The sequence below is a fragment of the Panulirus ornatus genome, chromosome 57 (genome assembly GCF_036320965.1).
Source record: "Panulirus ornatus isolate Po-2019 chromosome 57, ASM3632096v1, whole genome shotgun sequence".
NCBI classification, from domain to species: Eukaryota; Metazoa; Arthropoda; class Malacostraca; order Decapoda; family Palinuridae; genus Panulirus; species Panulirus ornatus.
The window spans coordinates 21,272,281-21,296,154 of record NC_092280.1 but is presented as its reverse complement, the minus strand read 5'-3'; the positions used below and the strand labels follow the sequence as shown (position 1 = coordinate 21,296,154).

The window sequence follows — 23,874 nt, the reverse complement described above, 5'->3', positions numbered from 1 at the left end:
GCAGAAATTACCAAATTTAGTTACGCCTGTCAACTCCTAAGGGAGTCTATTCGTAACAGTTGCCTTTCTATTATAAAAATCTAATGTGATCTCTGATCATTGTCGTTTAAAGTTTCAAATCCACCGATTTAGTGTACGTCTGCTTGTAACACAGAGCTGGTGCCTCCCTCAGGCTGGTGCTGGGTAATAAGCATACGTGTTCTGATGTTGCCAAACGCTTCCACTAGCCAGTATCCACTACCCGGTTAGTGGACCACTAAGGTTGGCTCTAGCTGGCCAAACGGGGCAATGATGTCGCATATTTCCTTCACGTGGGTGATTGTATCTCAAGGGTTTTATTGTAAATTTCAGCTTGGGACTTGTATTGCTGACATGCCATTATTTCATTCGCAGATATTGCCACGATTCACGTGGCAACATAAAAAGGAAACAATGTGTAACCAGCATCCAGGTCTAGTTTACCTTGAGAAGCTTTAGGTAACTAATTCCAAAAATCTTTCTCCAGTTGTGAGAGCGTCAGGTCACAACCTAACATACTAGCGGCCTATACGTATAACCACATCTTAAGAGCACATCGGTATGTGACAGCGTTAGAGCTTGGTGTCTGTGAGGTGATGATGTCAGCCGAACGACTAATGGCCCGCCCAGGGAAAGGACTATGCGTAGAGCGAACTTAAATATGAATAATATTTGAAGCTAGACTTGCCCTTTACGCTGCCTGGGTGAAGATAAAGAGTACAAGTATGCTATTACTGTATAAAGAATACTGTATAATATATACCAAATATAACCAACTGTTTTACGTCTTACTTGATGTACTACACCACGAGAAAAACGAAACAAGATAAGGTCAAATACACCTTCTTGTAATGGTTACATCGTCAGGGAAGATACAAGAATGAGAAAAGACGTAGAACAGTCAACTGATATACAAGAGACACAGATGCCATTGGTAAACAAGCGTCACTGAGTAACGCTTTTACATTAAGTGACTGTTCTACGTCTTCTATCTCATTCTTGTATCTCCCCTGACAATGTGATCATTACACGAAAGTGCACTTGGAAACTTCTCGCGTTCCCTTTTCCTCGTGGTTATATGCATATACTAGATCATAGGCATCACTGTGACCTCTTGCAATGCTACACATTATATATATATATATATATATATATATATATATATATATATATATATATATATATATATATATATATCTTAGCTACGTCTCTTCGCTGTATATCAACTGACTTATATTTCTCTCTTGTCTCTCCCCTGATGATGTGATTATTACACGAAAGTGCACTTGGGAACTCATCGTGTTTCATTTTCCCCGTGAACTCATAGGAATATATATATATATATATATATATATATATATATATATATATATATATATATATATATATATATATATATATATATAAGTCCCATAACCTCACCTTATAAAAAAAAAGTGGTCATTCCCATACCTTTTATTGCAAACATTACGAAAAAAATGAAGAATACCCAACCTTCGGACCCGAAAAACCGGAGTGAACCAGTATAGCAGTATAAAAAAAAGACCTGCAAGCCGGATCGTGACGCCCAGAGCTTCATGTTGAACGACCCAAGGTGCGGCGCCAGGAAAAAAAAGACAAGAGGTTTATACTTGTCTCTCCTTGCTATGTATATAATAATAGTAATTATACTAATATTAATACTAATAATAATCTAGCAGTTGTTTTTGTGTCTTAACTTCCATTGGAATGATGCCTAGACAACGAGAGACGTTAGCAAACGCGAGTTACGACACAACGCTTACGTACAGAGGCGACGTAGCTTACGGTAAGTTGTTGAAAATGGGTCAGGATTAGGTCGAGTGAAATGAGCAAACGCAGGGTCCCGTAAGGGTAAGCGAGTCTTTGCAAAGGCTGGTGGAGCTGTTGTAGGAGAGGTGACGAAGGCGCAACAGAGGTGAGGAAGAGTTGCCAAGGTGATCGTAGCTGTGCTACAGATATGGCAGTAGGGAGTTGTGCTGGAGGACATGGCGTGGTTGGGTTACTGTAGGTACTGCTAGGCCCTTGTCAGCATGGTAAAATAGTCAGTGTCACCTGCTGGGCTGCTCCTGACGATGGAGGAGCCCCATAGGTCCATGGAGAAAATGGCCTAAAGTCACACGGCCAGGGCTTGTTCAGGTGCTAGAGCGGCGCTTTTACGAACTGAGCCAGGTCGCCTGTTTGACCTACTCCTGCATAACTGGCACACGGGTGTTTGTGTCCGATCATTCTTGTTCGTCTACCATAAACTTCTCACGCCATGCTTGAATAATCTATGCACTACCGAGTGATCCTTACATACATTTTGCTCACTCTGTAACCGATAATGTATATGAATCACTGAGGCCCAGTCCCTGGACCTTTCGTGCACTTTGGAGCCTTTGTGCTACAGGATGGGGAAGAGTGCACAAAAAAACTCGCCGCTCTTACGAACAGGGAGGCGCCCGGGTGACGATAATGATGGAGGGAAAGCAGCCTAGGAAAACAAAGAACGCCTCTAGGGAATGATGGAAGGACCATAAGTAGTGGAAATGTAGATACAGCAAACCTCTAGTTGTGAAGGTCATGTAGACTCACTTTCTCGCTACCTGGAGATAAGTCAAGCAAAATATGCAACGGTCAGACGCCGGTGAGGCCATGGGAGCACGATTTCCTCACGACAATGTGGCTTGAGCAGGTCAAGGGATACTGAATTGCGCAGGTATCTCCGCCAAGCTTATAGTGGCCCCCATGCTCACCCTGTGAGCGTGCAAACAAGGTTCATGTCATAGATTCCACAACCAACAGTCGAACAAATCTGTAGATACGCCGAGAGGACAGCCTAAGACGTTACAATAATATTTCACTGTACGTTAACTAAGATGGCACGGGCAGATTGGCAACTGAATGCTATAATCAGGCCACGTTATTAATGATATAATGATATATATATATATCAAATTAGCCAGGAACCTAATTCATCGACCAAAATCCTAAGGAAATACGAACAGCTGGGTTGTCTTCCGCTGCTAGGCTTCCGACCTGTGCGCTTAATGCCCAACAAACTCGTCAATACATTACGGTTAACAATGCTAACTGCTACACCACGGGGGAGATTATCATTAAGATGCTATACTCAGAAGAGACGCTCGTCCCGCTGTGTGGCGATACAGTGTTTAAAGTAGCAGTTAACCCAGGATGTTGCTAACAAGAGTACTTATACTACAATACTTAAGAACGGTGACATTACATAAGACAGGCAAGTGTTGGGGGAGTTCTTGGGTACACTGTCTATACAGTGTACAGTTTATACAGTGTACTGCACTGGACTTTGTAATGTGTACAACTGCAGTGGTGGTACAGCGTCCCACAGTCGACGTGCAGTGGTGATGCCTCGTCAACAGGGCGGCTCATGATGGTACAACTGGATACGTCTAACAGAGGAGGTCGAGGCTGCGCTAGTTCTGACACTCGGGGTCAGTGGCCGGCTGGGTTGGCCGCAGCCCAGATACACGTGTGTCAGTATCTTCTGTGTATTACAGGGATAGAGCTTTACTCTGGTGTTGTCTCGTATCTTAATACTGTACACCTGTAACAAGTCTGTACTCATATGTATGCACACACACACACACCGGCTTAAGCCAGTTATCCATATATCTAACAACTCCCAAAGGAGAGGATAAACACCTGGGTCGCTTGTAGGAGGAATGCTACGCCGAGGATTGAAACCCATACGGGTCCGACCCCGGGGTGGCTCATGGTCAGTGAAGCGAACCACTACACTACGGAGGCCCATGTATGTGTATGTGTTTGCTCTCAAAACATCACAGCGGGACCACCTGTCTTGGTCTATCTCTCAACCATTTTTGTTCATCTGCTCTCATATCTGTCACGTGTGTCCCATATGACCGTATCTCCTCACGTGTGTATCCCATGTGACCGCGTCCTCTCCCCAGTTTGACCTGAGTGACCTTAACTTTACGCTATGTTACTCATGTCCCTCAGATATGTGTTCCATGAACACACGAACGTTAATATTAGTACGGTGTGGTACAGCAGGTGGAACATGAGAATACCTTCCCCCTGGAACATATTTTGTGCCGCACACCACACCTGCTCTGCTATCAATCACTTGTAGTACCTGCTCAGCTTCTGCCACTCTCTGGTTCTGTAACAGATAAAGAATCCCACGGCCGATCTGACTGGGTTTAGATAAGATTAAACTTATAGGAAAATGATTGAACGACGTCTCATCTATATGTGAACTTTTGGTGGACGCGATTGGATTAATCTACGCTGATGAAATACCAGAGCGCATGATTCGGAGATTTTAGACCAAATGAACAAGTCTGACTTGTTTATTCCCAGTAGCTAACCGGCTTCTGCAGTCATACAAAAAACACTACAGAGAACGCACCTAAACCCGTCAGAGAACATTTTATATATTAAATACTGTACGTGTTAAAGCGTAAATCAAACACTGCCTGTTATAGCTTGCAAGCCACGGCAAAATTATGGAAAGGGTAAAATGTTTATGTATGGCATGAAGCGTCTGGAGAAGATTAGGTTCTACACCCCAGCAATATACAAATAATCACGAGGAGATATATTCCGTAAAAGCCTAGATTTACAGTGACGTGGTAGGGAATGCACTACACTTACAGTAAAATAATACTAAACACACCTCAGTTTAAGCACAGGAAACGAGGCCAATGAATACAAAAATTACAAAGCACAAACATTAGAAGAAATGAGGACAGGAGCGAGCAGCCCAAGAGGTGAAACAACTCAAACATTGCACCAGATCAACACACAACAAACAACATAAACAAAACGTTTTGTGAGAAAATCCTTGTCTCGTGAATAAGTTTGTAACATTGTTGATGTTTGGCAACTTGGATTCAAAGCGATAAATGAATTGTAAACTGCTTGAAATATAATTTCTAAATTTTTGCAGAATTTCGCATTACTTGGGTAATGATGAGGTCTGCATCCAAAATTATAATCTTTAAGAATGTTACAGAGGACGAGGGACGAGTGTAGTTGGACAGTAAGAATCTACATCTCTACTCAACTGTTGAATCCAAAGTTGATGAGGTGAAATATTAACTTCGTTTCTGCACTGCTCTGGAAGCCACTAAATGCACAAACATAAGGAAGAGCTAAGAAATGTAGTCTTCTCTGAGACATACAAACTCAGTCCCAACTGTCAGGAAATACAGGTGTAGCCAAGAATCTCTACAGAAGGACTAACACTGAACAGCTGCATTAAAAATGAGACTTTATACCAGACGTCCAAGTTATTCACAAGAGAGAGGAACCATCCATTCAAAAAAAAAAAAAAAAAACATACAAACTTGGATAAGATTATCATAACTAGTGTACTTATCATGTGACGTCAGCCACTGAAACGAAATAAATCAGACCCAAAGAGGAGTCCAGACTGGCATGGAAACTTCATAATGACATAACATTCCACCATTTTCCTACAGTGTTACCACATGAGGAGGATAGGTCAAACAATACACTGGACCGCCCTATGGGTACGAAATCTGCATATATATACCGTGTCGATCAGATCAAGTTTAGCCCTCCGGCCTCCTGATGTACGTGGAATCAGCTTAAAACCCTTAGAAGTAAACGAAGTTTATTCAGCATTCAGGTTTGAAGGCAAACTTGCCCAGAGAAATAGTAGACTGACCGTAGTGTGTAATACCTGTGTGTGTGTGTGTGTGTGTGTGTGTTACGGATTAAAAGTGTCATGTGTTGCCCCGTCCCTTAACCTTGTGTTAATGAACCACGCCTTTGCTCCAGTGTGCCTGCACACACACACACACACACATCCTAGCTTATGTGCATGTGTTTACATCAAGGAGGGAGTGGGATGTAGCGTCACAGTCTGAGGGGAGGGGGGGGGGAGTACCCTGAGCGACCGCCATCACTTGGTAACGTGTCAGTTTATCTTCGTGTCTCGACGATATAGAGTGTATCTTATCATCGTCGGTTGTATAGGTCTAAAATACTGCAGTGGCCAAAATCTGTCTCATTTATTGTTCTCTCAAAATATGAATCATATTTCAATCTCAGTTAATTTGCCGTCAACCTGCGCTGCTCAAGCCTAACATTAATAATGATAACGTCCGTTTTCTACGGCGGAGTGAGTGGCTGACATTCTATCAACAGTAGTGTATGCCTAACAGTAAGTGGCTGTATAGCGCTCAAGTTACGGGTGGTGTCTCATGAGGAATGTGGGGACAAAGATAGGAAGGAAATATGCCGTAATATGAAAACGAAACTGACGATGAAGAGCTTTGGAGCAATGTAGGATGTGTAACTCCTTTTGTACACTGACCTGGGTGGGTGTTTTACACTAACGGAGCCACACCTCTTGAACACTTTCAACTACTATACAACTTCTTACATCTATGTAAATTGTCTGCACTTGCAAAGTTCGCAGTCGTTTTAGTCCATTTTGGTACAACCAAACACCAAACGTGGTTAGATTATGTCATACCGACCGAATGTGAGCAACACCAGTGCACCTGTGTAACTAGCCACTTGCACAGCACGGGAGAGCTCTACGTTTGTGAGGCCCCATGTCTTGAAATGTTTATCCCTACACCGAAATTCTGCCATTGGGAAGGGGTAGCGCGGAGCATTCACCACAGGAAAATTTAAACTATCTTGCGAAGTACATGTGTAAAACGGAGAGTGTGTAAAGAGTAGCGCATATGAGATGTAAAATAAACAATGCCGTGACACACACTGTCTGGCAAGCACCTATAAAGTTCAATGAATAACTAACACCATTAAAGTGAAGCTATGAAGAAACAAAGATGGTGGCCAGGATGGAGGACGTGACATATAAATATCAGGTGGGAGCCACGTGACCCGAGGGAAGCTCTGACAGGCGCCCCCAACCAACCGTTGCTCCTCCTCCCATCGACGCTGACCGCCTTGCTTACTGACGGTACTGTTTACCCACCCAGCGTCCACAGATCACATGGAGGATATGGTACATAATGTATTTTATACTATGTGAATAAGATTAGAGACAATGCCAACCAAGTATTAATAAAAAAAAAAATAATTGCGACGCATTTATATAACACTCACTCCCGCCATATTTGTGTAGTACCTGGCCCCGCTAGCATATAGCTCACGAAGGTTATGGTCGTGGGATTCCACATGTTCGTACTGCTTCCAGAAATACTTATGATTGTCAACAGTCACATCTTGGCATTTTTCTTTCTTTCCACTACTATGTGACTGGGAAAAATATGATCTTGCATTATGCCGTGTTTTGTGTCCTATGAGAGAAGTGTTTCTGCCTTTCTATCTACCGTGCATGATATAAACCTGATTGGATCCACCATGGAACTTGAGGGTCGTAATCATATCTCCTCTTAACCTTGCATGTTATGTTGCCGGTAAGTGGTACCAGTATTTTCCTTCCTGTAGGGTCATATATATATATATATATATATATATATATATATATATATATATATATATATATATATATCTGCATGTTCAGGCCCCGATCACACAAAATCTTTTTCACTCCATCTTTCCACCTCCAATTTGGTCTCCCTCTTCTCCTCGTTCCCTCCACCTCCGACACATATATCCTCTTGGTCAATCTCTCCTCACTCATTCTCTCCATGTGCCCAAACCATTTCAGAACACCCTCTTCTGCTCTCTCAACCACGCTCTTTTTATTTCCACACATCTCTCTTACCCTTACGTTACTTACTCGATCAAACCACCTCACACCACACATTGTCCTCAAACATCTCATTTCCAGCACATCCATCCTCCTGCGCACATCTCTATCCATAGCCCACGCCTCGCAACCATACAACATTGTTGGAACCACTATTCCCTCAAACATACCCATTTTCGCTTTCCGAGATAATGTTCTCGACTTCCACACATTTTTCAAGGCTCCCAAAATTTTCGCCCCCTCCCCCACCCTATGATCCACTTCCGCTTCCATGGTTCCATCCGCTGACAGATCCACTCCCAGATATCTAAAACACTTCAATATATATATATATATATTCTATCCTTCTGGCAGGGGAGAAAGATTTCCATCGTATCTCCTGGGTCTCAGAAGACGACTAAAGGGATATTTCAATTTCATTCCTGGCGCTACCTTGCTAACGCGGGAAACGGCGATCACACACACACACACAATATTATATATATATATATATATATATATATATATATATATATATATATATATATATATATATAATACCCGAAGGTATCAAATATTTTCTGGCTGGCACGTTGAGGTTAACGGCCTCCTGCTCCTGGCAGATGATAGGCCTAAAGCCTAGATAAGCAACATCCTCCCTCTGTCTCAGCGCTGTACAAGGTTCAAGTGTGATGAGACTCGTGGTGGACATTCTAAGGTGGGTGTAGTACATATCGTGAAATCTTGTAGTGAATAAATCTTTCGGGCCCAGGAAGTTCCACCATACATGACCAAGATGTGGTATACCTCTCTGGCAACTCCTCTACAGTAATGTTATGGTAACAAATTAACTGTACTATTTACCATTAAAATCCTCTCGCAGATTGATTCCTTTAGTTCGCTTTGAGCAAGGTGGAAGTAATGGTCAGGTTTTGCTCTGTGAAGGCTTCAGTCACGGGCAAAAGTCCACATCAAGGCTGGGCCTTACCTGAAATATAGAGATAATTACGATAAGTAAAAACGAAAAGAGAAAGTATTTATGAATTTTGAAGGAAGTGAAAAACCTGTCTTTTACAATGTGCTCTGTCACAGATATTGCAATAGATATGAGAAGATTGAGAGTTCCAAAGTTTCGAGGTGTAGGAAAAGAAACGGTTATCAAAACGGCCCATCCGTGAGTTGCCAACGCGCACACAGTCAGTAATCACGTGACGCAGCAGCTTGCTCGCGAGTATCTCTAGGCAACTACTGCATACCAACATATAAGTCATCATAGTAATTATGATAGATAACGTTTCTGTTACTTTAACCACTATGAGTAATCACGAGATAAATAACTGATAGTAATAGCTGGAACATTTAAACAGACGTAGCATAGCTTTTTTTTTAGCGAAGTTCAAAAGTAACAATATTTACTAAACTACATTAATAGTTTGAAAAAACTGAGATACTTTAGACAGTTTAGTGAAGTAAGGCGTGTGTAAGCTCAGTGGAAGCAGTGGTTATAATCATCAGAGGTAAAATTGATATTTCCAGCTCCATCTTCAACATATCACAGTTTGATTAACGTTTATTGACATGGCTTTTCTTAGTTTTTGTGGAGCGAGTTAACGATTTTTTTATTAAATCCATCCTTAAACCATCTTTAATTTACTTCACACTGATAGATTTAATACTCAAGCTTTAACTTTATATCTGATAGCCCATTTATTTACCTGGTTACCTGCAATGTCGTGCTCAAAAATACCTGTGATACCATAACGAGCATCTAAACAATATTCAACACCATCACATACATGTCTGACGAATGCAGATTTCATCTATATACCACTACTAGTCTAATTCCACCCGTAGACTGTATATCTCCATGTTTTATCAACATGTAGTACAGCGGTGGGTACAAGATTATCAGTCCCTGAGACTGAGGTAATATGGTGGACTAGTATGCTGGACTTAAGGGCCTGTATCGACAGCCAGGGGTAACTGAGGTCACAAACGCTGCTATATAATACCAACTGAAACATGAACACCAAATAGATGCTCAAGAAAACTGAGACTAAATACTCTACTACTTATATTCATGGCCTTTGGTAACATAAAATTGTTTGTCTTTATACTGCATATCAAAATGTACCAGGAAATTCAAATTAGTTGGACAAAAACTGGTTGCTGTATCATGTGGTGTGTCACGTGACCATAACACCACTCAATTCTCTCGGTCTCACTTGTAGTATTGCGTACGATGCTTCAGAGACAAAAGCAAAACATCTTTAAAGTCATCACATACAGCTTTAAGCATTCTCGACAGAGGAATGCATAAGCTTGCATCTGACGTTTGGAGGTATCTAACAACTGTCCCCATACACGAAGTTGTATAACTTTTCACAGCGCTTATTTTTAGCTGTTTCGCGCCTTCCCTGGAGTTCAATTCTATAGTAAAGATATCTTTCTAACGAAATCATTTCTACTAATACTTCGAGTATAAAAGCTAGTAGACAGCGTACCATAAACGATTCTCCAAGTCCATACCAAAAGTCAAGGTCAGCCATGGTGGAGGTGTAGCGTGTGGAGCACGTGCGTGGAATCGTGGATTGGGCAGTAGCCAGTGTTGTGGCGACCAGCTACAAGTAGGGATGTACGTTGGATGTTCATCTGTTGCGCTCGCTGCCCCTAACAACGCGTAACTGATGCCGTTACTGAGATCACCTATAACGTTAAACTCGCACGATACTTAATAGTGTTTACAGTGTTGCAGTGAATCGGTTTTTATATTCTTCGAGATAAATTGAAAAGGTAAGTGTTGTTTTGATTAATTTTCAGTGTTTATGGGGGGGGAATAACCTATATCTGTCGTTTCACTATACAAGCATTAGGATAACGTTACTCACACAATTTAGCGGAAGGTAACTGGTAAGCTTTCTCGAAAATAATGGTTACGATAATTTCTGTGCACTGACATATTACATATGTATATATATATATATATTAGAATGTCGTTATACTGTGCGCTACGCCCGAGATTGAGCTCCACCAATGTGAACTCCCCCATATCTACTCAAGTTCAATATAAGTTCTGGTGTTACTAAGATTTCATTTCTTAAGGCTCCCTGCAGCCCAAGGCTGCGCTACTTAAAGGAACAGGAAAACTGGACTCTTGTATATTTTCTTTTCACGAGACTACTCCCTGTGACGCGGCTACGCCAAGTGACTTCATTCGCAGGCGAGCATGGTAACACTTTATGCAAGGCTCAGTCATCTGTTTGGGACGCTACCTCGCTAACTTGGGGGGGTGGGGACAGTAAAATCACCCATGGAGATGCTGTATCATTGGGAGTACAGAGTGTCGTCAAAGAACCTATTACTCCAAAGTTCACCTTTCCCTGCTACTGGAAGGAGGAGCTTTTAGAAAGCGATTCTGGGTAACACCTAGGCTGTCTCAGAAATTGGTCCTGGATATATATATATATATATATATATATATATATATATATATATATATATCTTTTCTTTCTTTCATACTATTCGCCATTTCCCGCGATAGCGAGGTAGCGTTAAGAACAGAGGACTGGGTCTTTGAGGGAATATCCTCACCTGGCCCTCTTCTCTGTTCCTTCTTTTGAAAAAAAAAAAAAAATGTGTGTGTGTGTGTGTGTGTGTGTGAATGGGTTTGTGAGGGAGGGTAAGGTCTGATGTCCAGTAATGGTGGATGTGCTTGGGAGTGAAGTTATTGCTTGCCTACGACACGGCTCTGGTGACGGATTCATGGGAGGAACTGCAAATATGGTGTCTGAGTTTGGAAGAGTGTGTTAAAGCAGAAAGTCAGGTGTGAATGTGATTTAAAGCAAGGTTATGATGTTTAACACCGGAGAGAGAGAGAGAGAGAGAGAGAGAGAGAGAGAGAGAGAGAGAGAGAGAGAGAGAGAGAGAGAGTTGGGGTGTGTTTGAATACCGTAAACCAAAAAGCGAAGTGTCTTAGAAAACTGGGAGTGGAAATGGCAGAGTGGGTAAGGGGGCGAGACCTAAGAACACTGAGGAATTTGTGCAAAGAGATCAAGGTTACCATCTGTGACGACGAAGATGGGCATGTTTGAAGATATGTCAGTCGCAACAGTATTGCATGGTGCAAGGCATGGACTATACACGAGTCCTGTACGGATGACAGTGAATGTGATGGTAATGAAAAATATAAACACAGTAAGTGGTGTGAAGAGGACTGAGTGACTAAGTCCTGTTATGGTTAAAAAAAAAAAAAAGTGGATGATAAAAAGATTGGTTGAGATGGCTTGAAGAGGGTAAGTTGAAACGGTGACTCAAGGTCATGAACGCGCACGTGAGTGTCTGTAATTACTATTTGTGTAAAGGCGATGTAAAGTCGTGCTGCACCATTTCTTTATATATGTGTACCATGTCTCATATATACGATTGTTTGCCAATGGCGTCTTAGCTACGTCTCTTCCTTGTTCATCAACTGACTATTCTACGTCTTCTATCTCATTCTTGTATCTTCCCTGACGATGTCATTTTATGAAAGTGCACCTGGGAACTTACCATGTTTCATTTACCTCGCGGTAAAATAAATAATGTAATATATATATATATATATATATATATATATATATATATATATATATATATATATATATATATATATATATATATATATTACTCTCGCAGCCAATCTGTATAGGTCTATCATAATCGAAGATTTACCAATTACGAAGAAAGGAACACGTGATGCTAAATAAAGTACTGTGCAAATGCATAAGAATCGTGTACATTAATATACACTGAAAAAGATTTGTCTACAGAAATGAGCTTGTGGCCTATAGTTACCTTCCACGGTTGCCAGCTAGATTTTCTCGCAACATTATGGGCCAAATCCTTGAAATTTCATACATCCTGGCAGTTGGCAAGATAATGAGGGATTACACTGGAGGAAAACTATCAAAATTTACGAAACGAACAAGTTTCGGTATCGAAATGAATTACCTAAAGGCTAAGCAAACTTTGAATTGCTTTACATGTATCATATACATTATAACTTGAAACCTTTAGATGTAGATAATTCCCACACTACCTGTTAATATTTACTTGGGTCTTTAGAAGAGCAACCAAGGGATCTCTCGAACGGTACACTTCCATGGGTATGACGTAGACTTGAGGGGTCATACCCATCCTCCCCTGGTACCGAACTCTGGGTACATTGGCACCAGAATTGTTTACGTTGTGGTCACAAGTCAGTTCAGATGTTTATCTTGGTTCTTATCCCTCTCGTTGTGTTTGTTACATGCACGCACGCTCACAATGACCTCCTTATTCCCGGGGAATTAAGAGTATTTTGCTTAAACGATGCGAGTTAATTATTTAAGATTTTATGGATAATTCCTTCCTGTCTGCTAAGTCTTATGACTTAGTGCGTATTTGTGGCATACTATAGCGAAGTAATTTTGTCCTTCCTGGTTTAAACCAGTATTGGCAACAGTTGCTTGTTTAACTGTTGTGTTTTGCCAAAAAATTCTAAGGGTGAAATTGGGTTTGTAGATACAAGTTCTTTCGTTTTCTGTCAGGTTGATACTTAACGATTTTCTGTTCACAGTTTTTCGAGGGTTATAATTCTTTTCTATATACAATTAACTCCATTAGTGATCGCGAACATGTTCACTGCGTTTCTCCACTGTTCCGGAACTTGTTATACTTTATTGCCAATTCGATGAATTAGGTTAAAGCAAATATATATATATGTACTTTTTTTACACATTTGTAAAAAGTACGATGGGTGTTTGTCACTTTCTGATATTGCACACGCAATATATATATATATATATATATATATATATATATATATATATATATATATATATATATATATATATATATATAATTGTTTCAGCCAAATGGCTGCCTTAATCATTATACAGGGTGTCCCAAAAAAATTTTCTTTTTGACACACACACACACACATATATATATATATATATATATATATATATATAGAGATAGATATAGAGAGAGAGATATATATATATGAGAGAGAGAGAGAAGTCCCTGGGTTGGGTGGAGTTTGACTGCCACGCCAAGAATTCGAACCCATGATGGCCCGTATTGGCTCGTGATTAGTAACAAAAGTGCAACATCACGGACGCTCAATATGTGTGTGACACACCGGACTCTGCCAGCTTGTGGCTAATATCACCTTCAGTGAGACTGTATTATCACATTTCATGAAATGTGGTCTAGTCTCTCAGAGAATTTATTGCTCCACAGTTGTCCATCATTTCCCCTGGTTCATTCTGTAGCGCAGCCTCCAAGTCACAGGAGTTCTGAGATTATAAATTTCTTTAAGATTATCAGATAAGTTGTATGGGAAAGTGGGAATGAGAGGGTAGTGGCATGCAGAGCACCAGACTTGGAAGGAACAATGTGGCATCTGGAGTGGTAGAGGATGTTTATGTGTATTAGGTGTTTACTTTGAAAACTAAATCCTTACAATAAACAATGAATGTGGTATTTTTGGACCCGGAGAAAGTGTATGATAGGATTGACAGAAATGCTTTCTGAAAGGTTTCAAATAAATGGCGTGGGATGAAAATTGTACTAGAAGGGGAGAGTAGTTTATAACAAGCAAGAAATCTTTGCAAGTAGGAAAAGAGGAAGGCGAGTGGTTCTAGTTGAAGCTGGGTCTAAAGCAGAGGTGTATGATGTCACCATGGCTGGGTTGGTGAAGATGAACGTAAATGGGGATGATCTGTAGTTTAGGACAGTGGGAGCATGGGAGGAAAGTCGCCTACTGTTTGCTGATGACATTGCAGAAGTGGTAAATTTGAGTAAGAAACTGCAGAAGTTGGTTCATGAGTTTGGGAAAGAGGTTAAAATGAGAAAGATGAGAGTTAATATAAATAAAAGTAAGGTTATTCAGGAGAGAGAGAGAGAGAGAGAGAGAGAGAGAGAGAGAGAGAGAGAGAGAGAGAGAGAGGTTTGAATGCGAATCTGAATGGAGTGTTAAATTCAGATATCTGGGAGTGGAGTAGGTAGTACACAGAACCATGGAAGATGAAGTGAGCCATATGGCAGATGAGGGGTCCAAGGTCCTGGGCTCATTAAAGAGTAAGCAGAAAGAGGTTGCTTTTGTAAGGAGAGAATGAGTAATGAGAGGCTACGTAATAGGATTTAAGTGTCAGAAATGGATGGAACAAGAAGGGGAAACCAGTGAGGAGGTGGAAGGATGGAGTGAAAGATGCTTTACATAATTAAGACCTGAAGATACAGGAGGGTGTGAGGCATGTATGGCATAAAGCAAATTAGAGTGATGTAGTGCAGAGGGAATGATGTGCTGTCACTAGGCTGATCCAGACCATATACCGTAAAGCAATCAGGGGAAACCACATTAAGTTATGTGGGGTTTGTCTATAAATGTGGTGGCTCTGATTTCAGTGCATCATACTCAACAGCTAGAGGGTAGATATGAACAAATGAGGTCATTCCTTTGTATGGACCTGCGCTACCTCACTGTGCATGAAACAGTGAATAAGTTTAAGAATAAACAGTGCACATGAAGCTGCCCACATCAAATGACACTATGTAGAGTACCTTTTCTTCTTAAATTAGATGCATACTTCATGGGCTGGGCAGCTCTTACAAGGGTGTCAGTTATTTCCACAGAAGCACTTTTGAACTCCATCAGCAGCAATGACTTCAAGAGATGCCAAGGATGATCCATTAGAAGGGGAGGTGTTATTGCTGACAGCCACAAATTTTGATCCAGTAATAATGGACTTCACTAGAAATATGAGTGGGTACTCTTTTGTGCCTGATCCATAGCCTAAATATGATCAAATGCCACCTGAAGATCAACTATCTTGTTTTCAAGAAGCCACTGGTAAATACCGTTACTGTAATCACCGATAAAAGCATCCTGTATATTTTCCTTGTATTTCTCTGTATTCTCCACTGTAAAGTTGCAGTTGGCACCCAGCTGCTTCAGAGTTTGAAGATTTTCATCTAATGTTTCACTCATCTGATGTCATCTACTGGCAGATATGCCATGTGGACACTTGATTTCTGTGCTTTACAAACTATGATGTCAAGTGTTTCTTTGGCATCACAGACACTTGGTGCAACATAGTTAGTGAGCATGTATGACTTGCCTGGCTCAGACTGAAGAAGCTGCTGAAGGTATACTAATTCTGCCACAACTTGGGTACCTTGCTTGAATCAGGATCAGCTTCAAATATTTTGGGTCACAGGAATTTGTCCATTGTGAAGAACTGCACTGATCATTGAATATATCCTTGTTGAATGAACTGTAGTAAACCTAAGGATACTTAAAGCTTGTTAAGCAAAAGACAAGATATACACGTTCAATGAAAAATATATAATCACACATGCATAAAATATATTCTTTGTATTTCTTTCATACTTGATTGCTGTTTCCTATATTAGCAAGGTAGTACCAGGAACAGACAAAGAAGTCCACATCTGCTCACATCCATTCTCTAGCTATCATGCGCAGTGCACTGAAACCACAGCTCCGTATCCAAAACCAGACCCCACAGACCTTTCCAGATGTTTCACATGCCCTGGTTCAGTCCACTGACAATAAGATGACTCCCAGTGTAACACAATGTACCAATCCATTCTATCCCTTGCACAACTTTTTTGCATGTCAGGCTGCAATAGCTCAAAATAATTTTCACCCCATCATGGCTTGCATCTTCAATTTGGCCACCCTGTTCTCCAATTCTGACACTTGCATCATCTTTGTCACTTTTTCCTCACTGATTCTCTCCTCATCCAAACCATTTTAGCTCACCCTCTTCAGCTCTCTCAGCTCTACTCTTTTTCATTGCCATACATCTCTCTTACCCTTTCATTACGTACTTGATCAAACCACCTCACCTTAAAACATACATTATAAACCACATGAATAATTTACATGCCCTTCCTCCAAATTCTACGTATCGTCTGTTTCACTGTGCTATTTATAATGTCACAAGTGCCTGTGGTATATGATGTGAAGGGTATGGTAATGGACTAAAGAGGCATAAAAGATACATTACCATTAGAGGTGGTGGAGAGCTTGCTTATCATTATCTTTTGAGACTGTGAAAACATTTCTAATTACTGTCTCTTGAGGCAATGGAAAATTTTTTAATGTAACAGTGGTAGTTTTATAAGTATTAAGGGATTAAAGAAACAGGAACAATATAAGTAATGGTAATTCACAAATGGTGATAGTTATTCATGAATACATGCAACCAACAGGGATGGTGGAAGGTGTGGCAGATAGTGGGTGGCATGCAGCACTGACACGTGGGCTGCATGAAGCGTGGCAGAGAAGGCTTTTTACGGACCTAGTTATCACAGCTCAAGATGAGGTTCTTCATGCTCACAAGGTCATCTTGGCAGCGGCCTCACCTTACTTCAGGTCAGTCATACAGTAACACATACATATGTTGAGTATAGCTTACATATGGGTAATAAAACTCATTCTTAATTGAATCTAGCACTACAGAAGTTTGATGTACAAGTTGTCAGGATTGTTTTTTAAAAGATGTGTTTAAATAAACACATTAGCATAGGAAGTCACTGACTTCTGCGATTTCACTCTAGTCAGCCACCAGTACTGTATCATCAGCAAACAACAATTGACTTACTTCCCAGGTCCTCTTATTCCCTACAGACTACATACTCATCCATCTCTCAAAGACTAACATTTACCTCCCTCACCACCCCATACATAAACAAAGCAAACAACCATGGTATCATCACACACCCCTGCAGCAGATGAACCTTCACTTGGAACCATTTACTCTCTTCCCTTCCTTTTCGTACACACGCCTGCTCTATGCCCACAGATGATATCATATGGGAGAATGGGTGGGTGTTAATATATTTTCATGGTAACCAACAAGTCATGGGCAGAATATGCCTCTAGCACAGCTGTGTTGGATGAAATCTAAATAGGTTTAAAAAAAAAAAGAGCTATTAAATAAACCAGAGCTCCTTATATATTAGAAGGGATGAATCTTAAGAGGCAGAAATGTTTAAGGTAGAGGGGATGATGAATGAATAAAGAATCTTCCACAGCTTTGCTGTCTTAGGAAAAGGTCTCCACAAAGAAACTATGGCAAGCAGCAGCCAGATACAAGTCACAGGTCCAAGTTTTGGTGGCAGGGATACATTCAGACATTTCATGAGAGCAGAGGCCAGATAACATCTGTAGAGACAAACTTGGTTATTGAAATAAAACAACTTTCCCAAGTCATACATCCTTCCACTTTGGTTTCTCAGCAGTAGAACAGTAAGTGGGTTATTCATAGGCATATTTCATACAGTATTTTATTGCAAGTTTAAGTTATTACTGAGCAATGAAGTTTTTTCTTTCCTGTTTCTTTTCAGGGCAATGCTATCCATTGGGTTGGTGGAGGGTCAGACACAAACACTGGTCCTTGAAGATGTGTCAGGAGCAGTTCTGAATACAGTGCTGACTTATGTGTACACTGGTCAGGCTACTCTCACAGAGCAGAATGTGCAGGATGTTCTAACGCTTGCTGATTACTTTCAAATACATGCACTAAAGAAGTTGTGTTGTTACCACCTTAAGGTAATACTTAATGTATATTTATAATTATTCCATTACTAGTTTCTAAGAAAGTGACCTGGTGTTACCCAGGATTCTTCCCAGAGGCTCCTGCTGCCCAAGGTTGCACTGTTTTTAGTAGCTGGGATGTGTGAACTCCTTTGGAGTGTGATAATCTTTGACAAGACTGTACTCCTAATGATACAGCCTTGCCAAACATAACTTTAACTCACAGTGCAACCCCATGCAGGCAGAATACACTAATACTTCCTAAGGTATCCTAGATGATAAAAAAAAAAAAAATATTTGACCTGTACACAAAAATGATAAGATTAGATATTAAAGTTAGTAAGCATATGGAGAATGGAGAAGGAAGTACTAAAAAGAATTTTATTATATAACGTCAATATTTTGTGTCTGTAATTGTTGTATGAAAGTCTCCATAATTGAGCTTTAACATGACTGGGAAATACGATATACAAACTTAACAAGGTATATACTGAGCTTATGTTTTGATCAGCTTCATAGTTACCAATTTCTTTTTTCTACTGTCCCTTGACAGAACCACTTGGTGATGAGAACATGCCTCAGTGTCTATGAGGTTGCAACTCTTCATCGCTGTCATGATCTAGCTGCTGAAGCTTTGGCACTGGCATGTTCCCAATGCTCAGAGGTCCTAATTCAGCCAAGCTTCCTTACACTTCAGCCAGAAACTGTCCTAGTGCTTTTAAAACAGCCATACCTCAATGTTGAGTCCGAGGAAGAGCTTTTACAGGTTTGTACACCTTGTTTGTTCGACTTTTAATCATTTTGTAGCTGATGCATTGGTTTGTACTTAGTGCTAACAGAGGACAGTTATTTAACTTCATTATCTACACCTCAATGTATCTGACATTTTAGCCAGAGAAAGCAAAACAATGGACGTATCTTTGAGTATCCTGAAAGGAGAGCAAAAGTACCTATTTAAAGTGTACCTACATGAGAATTTGCCAGTTGGCAAAAGCTAGCATGTACCACTCTTTGCTTCCATGCACATTACAGTATTATCAATCCTGGGTACATCTAGATCTAGGTTTTCTTTTAATTGTTTCTGCAATTGTTCCATGCATGTTTCTTATTTTTCATGGTAGTACATTGAATAGTCTTTCCATCTTTTTTGAATGGGTTTTCATATTTATTTTGTTTGAATCCTTTTTGGTATATTTCAAGGTGATATTGCACACTTTTAAGCTTAGGATATTATTCTTGAAACCCTTAATTTAATGCAATGCTAGATTATCATGAAATTTATCTTTCTCCTCATATTTCTAGGCTACAGAGTTCAAGGTTTTCAGCCTCTGATGATGATTCATACAATTCATCCCTTCATGGTTACTTGTGAAATGTATTTTAATCCACTTTAACTTACTCATTTCTGATTGATGAATAACTACATGATACAGTAATATTAAATCGAGAGAAAATATTCCTATACATTAAAAAATGTCATTCATGCACTGGCTTACAAATCAAAACTTATTCTTTTAAAATATGTAATGCTGCTTTATATTATAAAAGGACCAAATACAATTTTAAATCCAGTTTTATCTGGTACAGTAAATATCTAGGAATACCATTTGTTAACACTGTACAACTTTGACAGGGTGTGGTATGGTGGGCATCCAAAGACCCTGCTGGGAGGAAGAAGTGGTTACCAGCTTTCATCCAGAAGATTGATTTAGGATATCTGAACAGCCAAGCAAGAATTAAGTGGTTAGCATCTCTAGAGGAAAAGCAGCTTTTGTCAGAAGACATAAAACATATCATGACACCTATGGAGATAAATTCTGATGGTACCGAGTACGGCTCTGATGACCAAGAGGAATACATCAAGAAAAAACGACATAATTCACAAGAGGAGGTGGGTAATATGCATGCTTCATGCCCACAAATATCATATGGGAAAATGAGTGGGTGTTAATATATCTTTATGGTAACAAACAAGTCATGGGCAGAATATGCCTCTAGCACAGCCGTGTTGGATGAAATCTAAATAGGTTTAAAAAAAAAAAAAAATTTAAGAGGGATTAAATGAACCAAAGCTCCTTATATGTTAGAAGGGATGAATCTTGAAAGGCAGAAATGTTTAAGGTAGAGGGGATGATGAATGAATAAAGAATCTTCCACAGCTTTGCTATCTTAGGAAAAGTAGATTCCCACAAAGAAACTATGGCAAGCAGCAGCCAGATACAAGTCACAGGTCCAAGTTTTGGTGGCAGGGATACATTTAGACATTTCATGAGAACAGAGGCCAAATAACATCTGTAGAGAGAAACTTGGTGGCAGGGATACATTCAGATGTTTCATGAGAGCAGAGGCCAAATAACATCTGTAGAGAGCAACAACATCATGGTAGACAGAGAGGGATGGTTTGAGAAAAGTGATGGCTGGAAAATTACCCCTTTATGTACTGATGTTTCAGTATTCATCTTCAAAACATACATAAGTTTACTTTGGAAGCAGTATGTGTACAAAGCTTTAAACATTCAATGGTAATCCAGTTCTGGGCCAATAAACAAGTTCAATGGTTTGAATTGTGTGCCAACCTTTCCTGTGCATCATTTAGCCTACAAATGCATGTAAGAAACCATGTAAACCAAAATCAACATAATAGGGTATAAACATTTATGTGCTAGTAATTGTAGTATGCATCTCAAAGTGCCTTGTGTAGTGGCAATGTTGGTTAAGTTCATTATTTGGTGTACATGACTTTAAAGAGCAATAATTTATTAACAAATTATGTAAAAAAAAAATACAAGATCAAAAAGAGCATCACAAATCCATAATTATCATAAACATTTACACACTAGCAGTAGGATGCATCTTACAAAACTTGTTGTAATGATGATGATGATGATGGTATGAGATTTACCATTTGTGTACATAGTACTGAAAAATCCTTTAAAAGCAAATACATGTTAAAGAGAAGATTTATTACCAAATACAGCATCATAAATCAATAATTAACAAATATGCATGTGCAGGTGTTAGTATTATATATGCATCTTTCACCTTGGGGTACATAAGCAAGGCTAATCCCATTACATGAGTTTTAATTAGAATGAAGGCTTTTGATTCCACTTTGGCTAGTGAAAAGGTGGAAGAAGATTCACCCCTTAAGTGTTAGCAGTATTCCATACTGGAATGATTAAACCCTTGTATACATGAAATAGTAGCTTACAAGAAAAATAATTACAGCAGACATGCAAGACCCACACCATGTAGGAAGATGATATTGTATTGTTGATTATGCGAGATTTCAAAGATTAGGGTGGAGGATACAGTTATACCAAACATGTTCAAGATGGAAATGAGTGATGTTTTAAAAGAGATGTTGGTCGAAATTGCATTTTAATACTATTGAATTGCAACAGGTTTCTGCTTCCCCATCCTGAGATACTGCACAGGGCCAAATTATGAGAGGAGATGTGATCAGTATGAGAAAGTGAATGAGCATGAGTGAGGAAGGAAGAAATGAGGTATGTAGAGTGGAATTATCTGTGTAAGATGAATTTGGCTAGACGTTAGAGAGACATGATCATTTATTGAGAGAAGAGGGTGGGTGAAATAGGATAGAACCCTTAGGGAAACCACTGTTAATAGCATAAGAGGGGGAAATCACTCCATTTCACAATGCCATCTTGATATAAAATGAAATAAATAATATCTGGATAGCAAGTGTGCAATGTCGGCTTTACTCTTTTTCCACAGGTTCCATCTTAAATGATTACTTCTCATTGCTACAGTTTTGTCCACACTAAGATTTCTGTCATGCTACCTTGCATGGCTGTACCTAGTAACTAATTATTGAAAAATTGGTAGAAAACTATGTAAATGTGTTTATCCTCTAAAGAAAATAGGCACATCAATACATCTGTGATTTCTCATTACCCGAGTAGATTTGACATGTACAGTATTCACTGTACTACTCCTTTTGTCAACAGATGATTCATTATCACTATAGATGACTTTTCACATGCAGTGTAAGCACAAACATAACACATTATCATTTTGGACCTAGACACTAAAGTTGGTCTGATACAAGGTTTATGTAATTCATCCTGAGTAAATGAAAAATGATAAGGATGGGACAAAGTGAAAGAAGGCCTCAGTATCGTTATCTTACTTGAAATAAACTTCAGGATTCTGTGTATGATAGGGGATTGGGAGTTGACACTGTCCTTAACCTGACACCAAAGTCCCACATATAGTATGCTGGTAAATATATATCTTTCAAGTGTCGAGATATGGAAATATTCAGCATGCAATTCATATCCTGCAAAAGACCATAACTAAAATAGGCATCCCAACTTAGACACTGCACCTGAAGAAATGCAGAGTTAATAGAGAATGCCAACGATAAATTTTTTTAGTTAAAAATGAGTGAGATTTTCTTGATTACTCTGAACAGTTCGGTACTACAAGTTAGATGGACTGTAAAATATTGTAATGGATATGTATGAAGGAAATATGATTACCAAAGATATATATTATTAACATTTTTGTAATAAAAATTATCTAAGAGAAGCCATATCTTTGTATCAAGGTACTACTTGTGATTGGTGGAGAGTCTAATGGTCGTTTACTGCGCAATATTGAGTGCTTTGCTGTTGGATATTCGTCATGGCGATGTAGCATACCTGATCTGGTGATTCGACCTGACAGTCGAAATGAGCATCAACTCCAAGTCCTTCCTGTCATGGAGCATGCTAGAGCGTACTGTGCTACCGCTACACATGACAACTTAGTGTACGTTCTAGGTAGGTACTGAATGTGTATCAAGAGTTTTTTACTATGGTATATGAAAAATACTTTATAATGTGTCTGGAGAAGTCACTCTGTTTAATGAATTAGTTTTCTCATATCTTTAGCATTAAGATTTATAAAGTATTTTTTGATGACTAACCATTTCATTACAGGTGGCCAGACAAATAATACATTCCTTGCCTCCTGCGAGTGCTATAGTGTGTTGACAAACAGCTGGCACCAGCTCTGTGACCTACCATTGTCTGTTCATGGAGGTGCTGCTGCTTTCCTTGATGGTGCCCTATACTTTACTGGTGGAAAGTCCCTTGGAAGATATCAACATGAACTATGGGTAAATACTCTAATCTGATACCATGTACAGTAATAATAAAGGCATACAAAGTATTGAATTAAGATTTAGGTTTTTGATGCAAATGCTGTAGACTCTGAATGATGAATAACTGTGTGGTTTTTATTGTTTCGTGATTGATTAGGTTACATGCAGCATATAGGGAAACAAAATTATGCTCTTGTTTTCTCACTTGGATTTTTCTTAATCTTGGTCTAATAAAGAAAATACACATTTCAAGGTCATACTCTCCGGTAACCTTTCCCAGATTGTCACGATGTTGAGTGATTGATTATTGAGAATTATCTGCCACATCAACAGCAGAGTCAAGCAGTTGCTTGACAGTGGATGTATGGATGATTAGTTGCTCTGTTGGTGTCATGGCCATGAACAATGGTGTAAATTCTAAAACATAAATAATAGTTTGAAAAAATAACTAAG

General features: G+C 39.5%; 2 protein-coding genes across 4 annotated transcripts in view; one reads left to right on the top strand and one right to left on the bottom strand.

The window, feature by feature from the left end:
- The window catches only part of Prp8 (pre-mRNA processing factor 8), an 80,474-nt gene that overhangs the window by 44,137 nt on the left and 12,463 nt on the right, over positions 1 to 23,874 (bottom strand). The window contains exon 1 of one of the 2 annotated variants that reach the window (XM_071694602.1): positions 8,585 to 8,607. The exons of the other annotated variant lie outside the window; for it this stretch is intronic. Within the exon in view, the coding sequence (XP_071550703.1) occupies positions 8,585 to 8,587 (3 nt within the window). The 5' untranslated portion in view covers positions 8,588 to 8,607. Of the gene's footprint in view, positions 1 to 8,584; positions 8,608 to 23,874 lie in introns of those variants that run through there. 2 annotated transcript variants of the gene reach the window in all.
- Positions 1 to 23,874, top strand: part of LOC139766246 (kelch-like protein 40) — a 47,120-nt gene that overhangs the window by 12,950 nt on the left and 10,296 nt on the right. The window contains exons 1-7 of one of the 2 annotated variants that reach the window (XM_071694607.1): positions 10,299 to 10,513; positions 16,982 to 17,144; positions 18,119 to 18,323; positions 18,862 to 19,074; positions 19,942 to 20,199; positions 22,885 to 23,098; positions 23,258 to 23,436. In XM_071694607.1, coding sequence (XP_071550708.1) covers positions 16,984 to 17,144; positions 18,119 to 18,323; positions 18,862 to 19,074; positions 19,942 to 20,199; positions 22,885 to 23,098; positions 23,258 to 23,436 — 1,230 coding nt within the window. In that variant the 5' untranslated portion in view covers positions 10,299 to 10,513; positions 16,982 to 16,983. Of the gene's footprint in view, positions 1 to 10,298; positions 10,514 to 16,981; positions 17,145 to 18,118; positions 18,324 to 18,861; positions 19,075 to 19,941; positions 20,200 to 22,884; positions 23,099 to 23,257; positions 23,437 to 23,874 lie in introns of those variants that run through there. The other variant, XM_071694606.1, reaches the window with a different exon arrangement.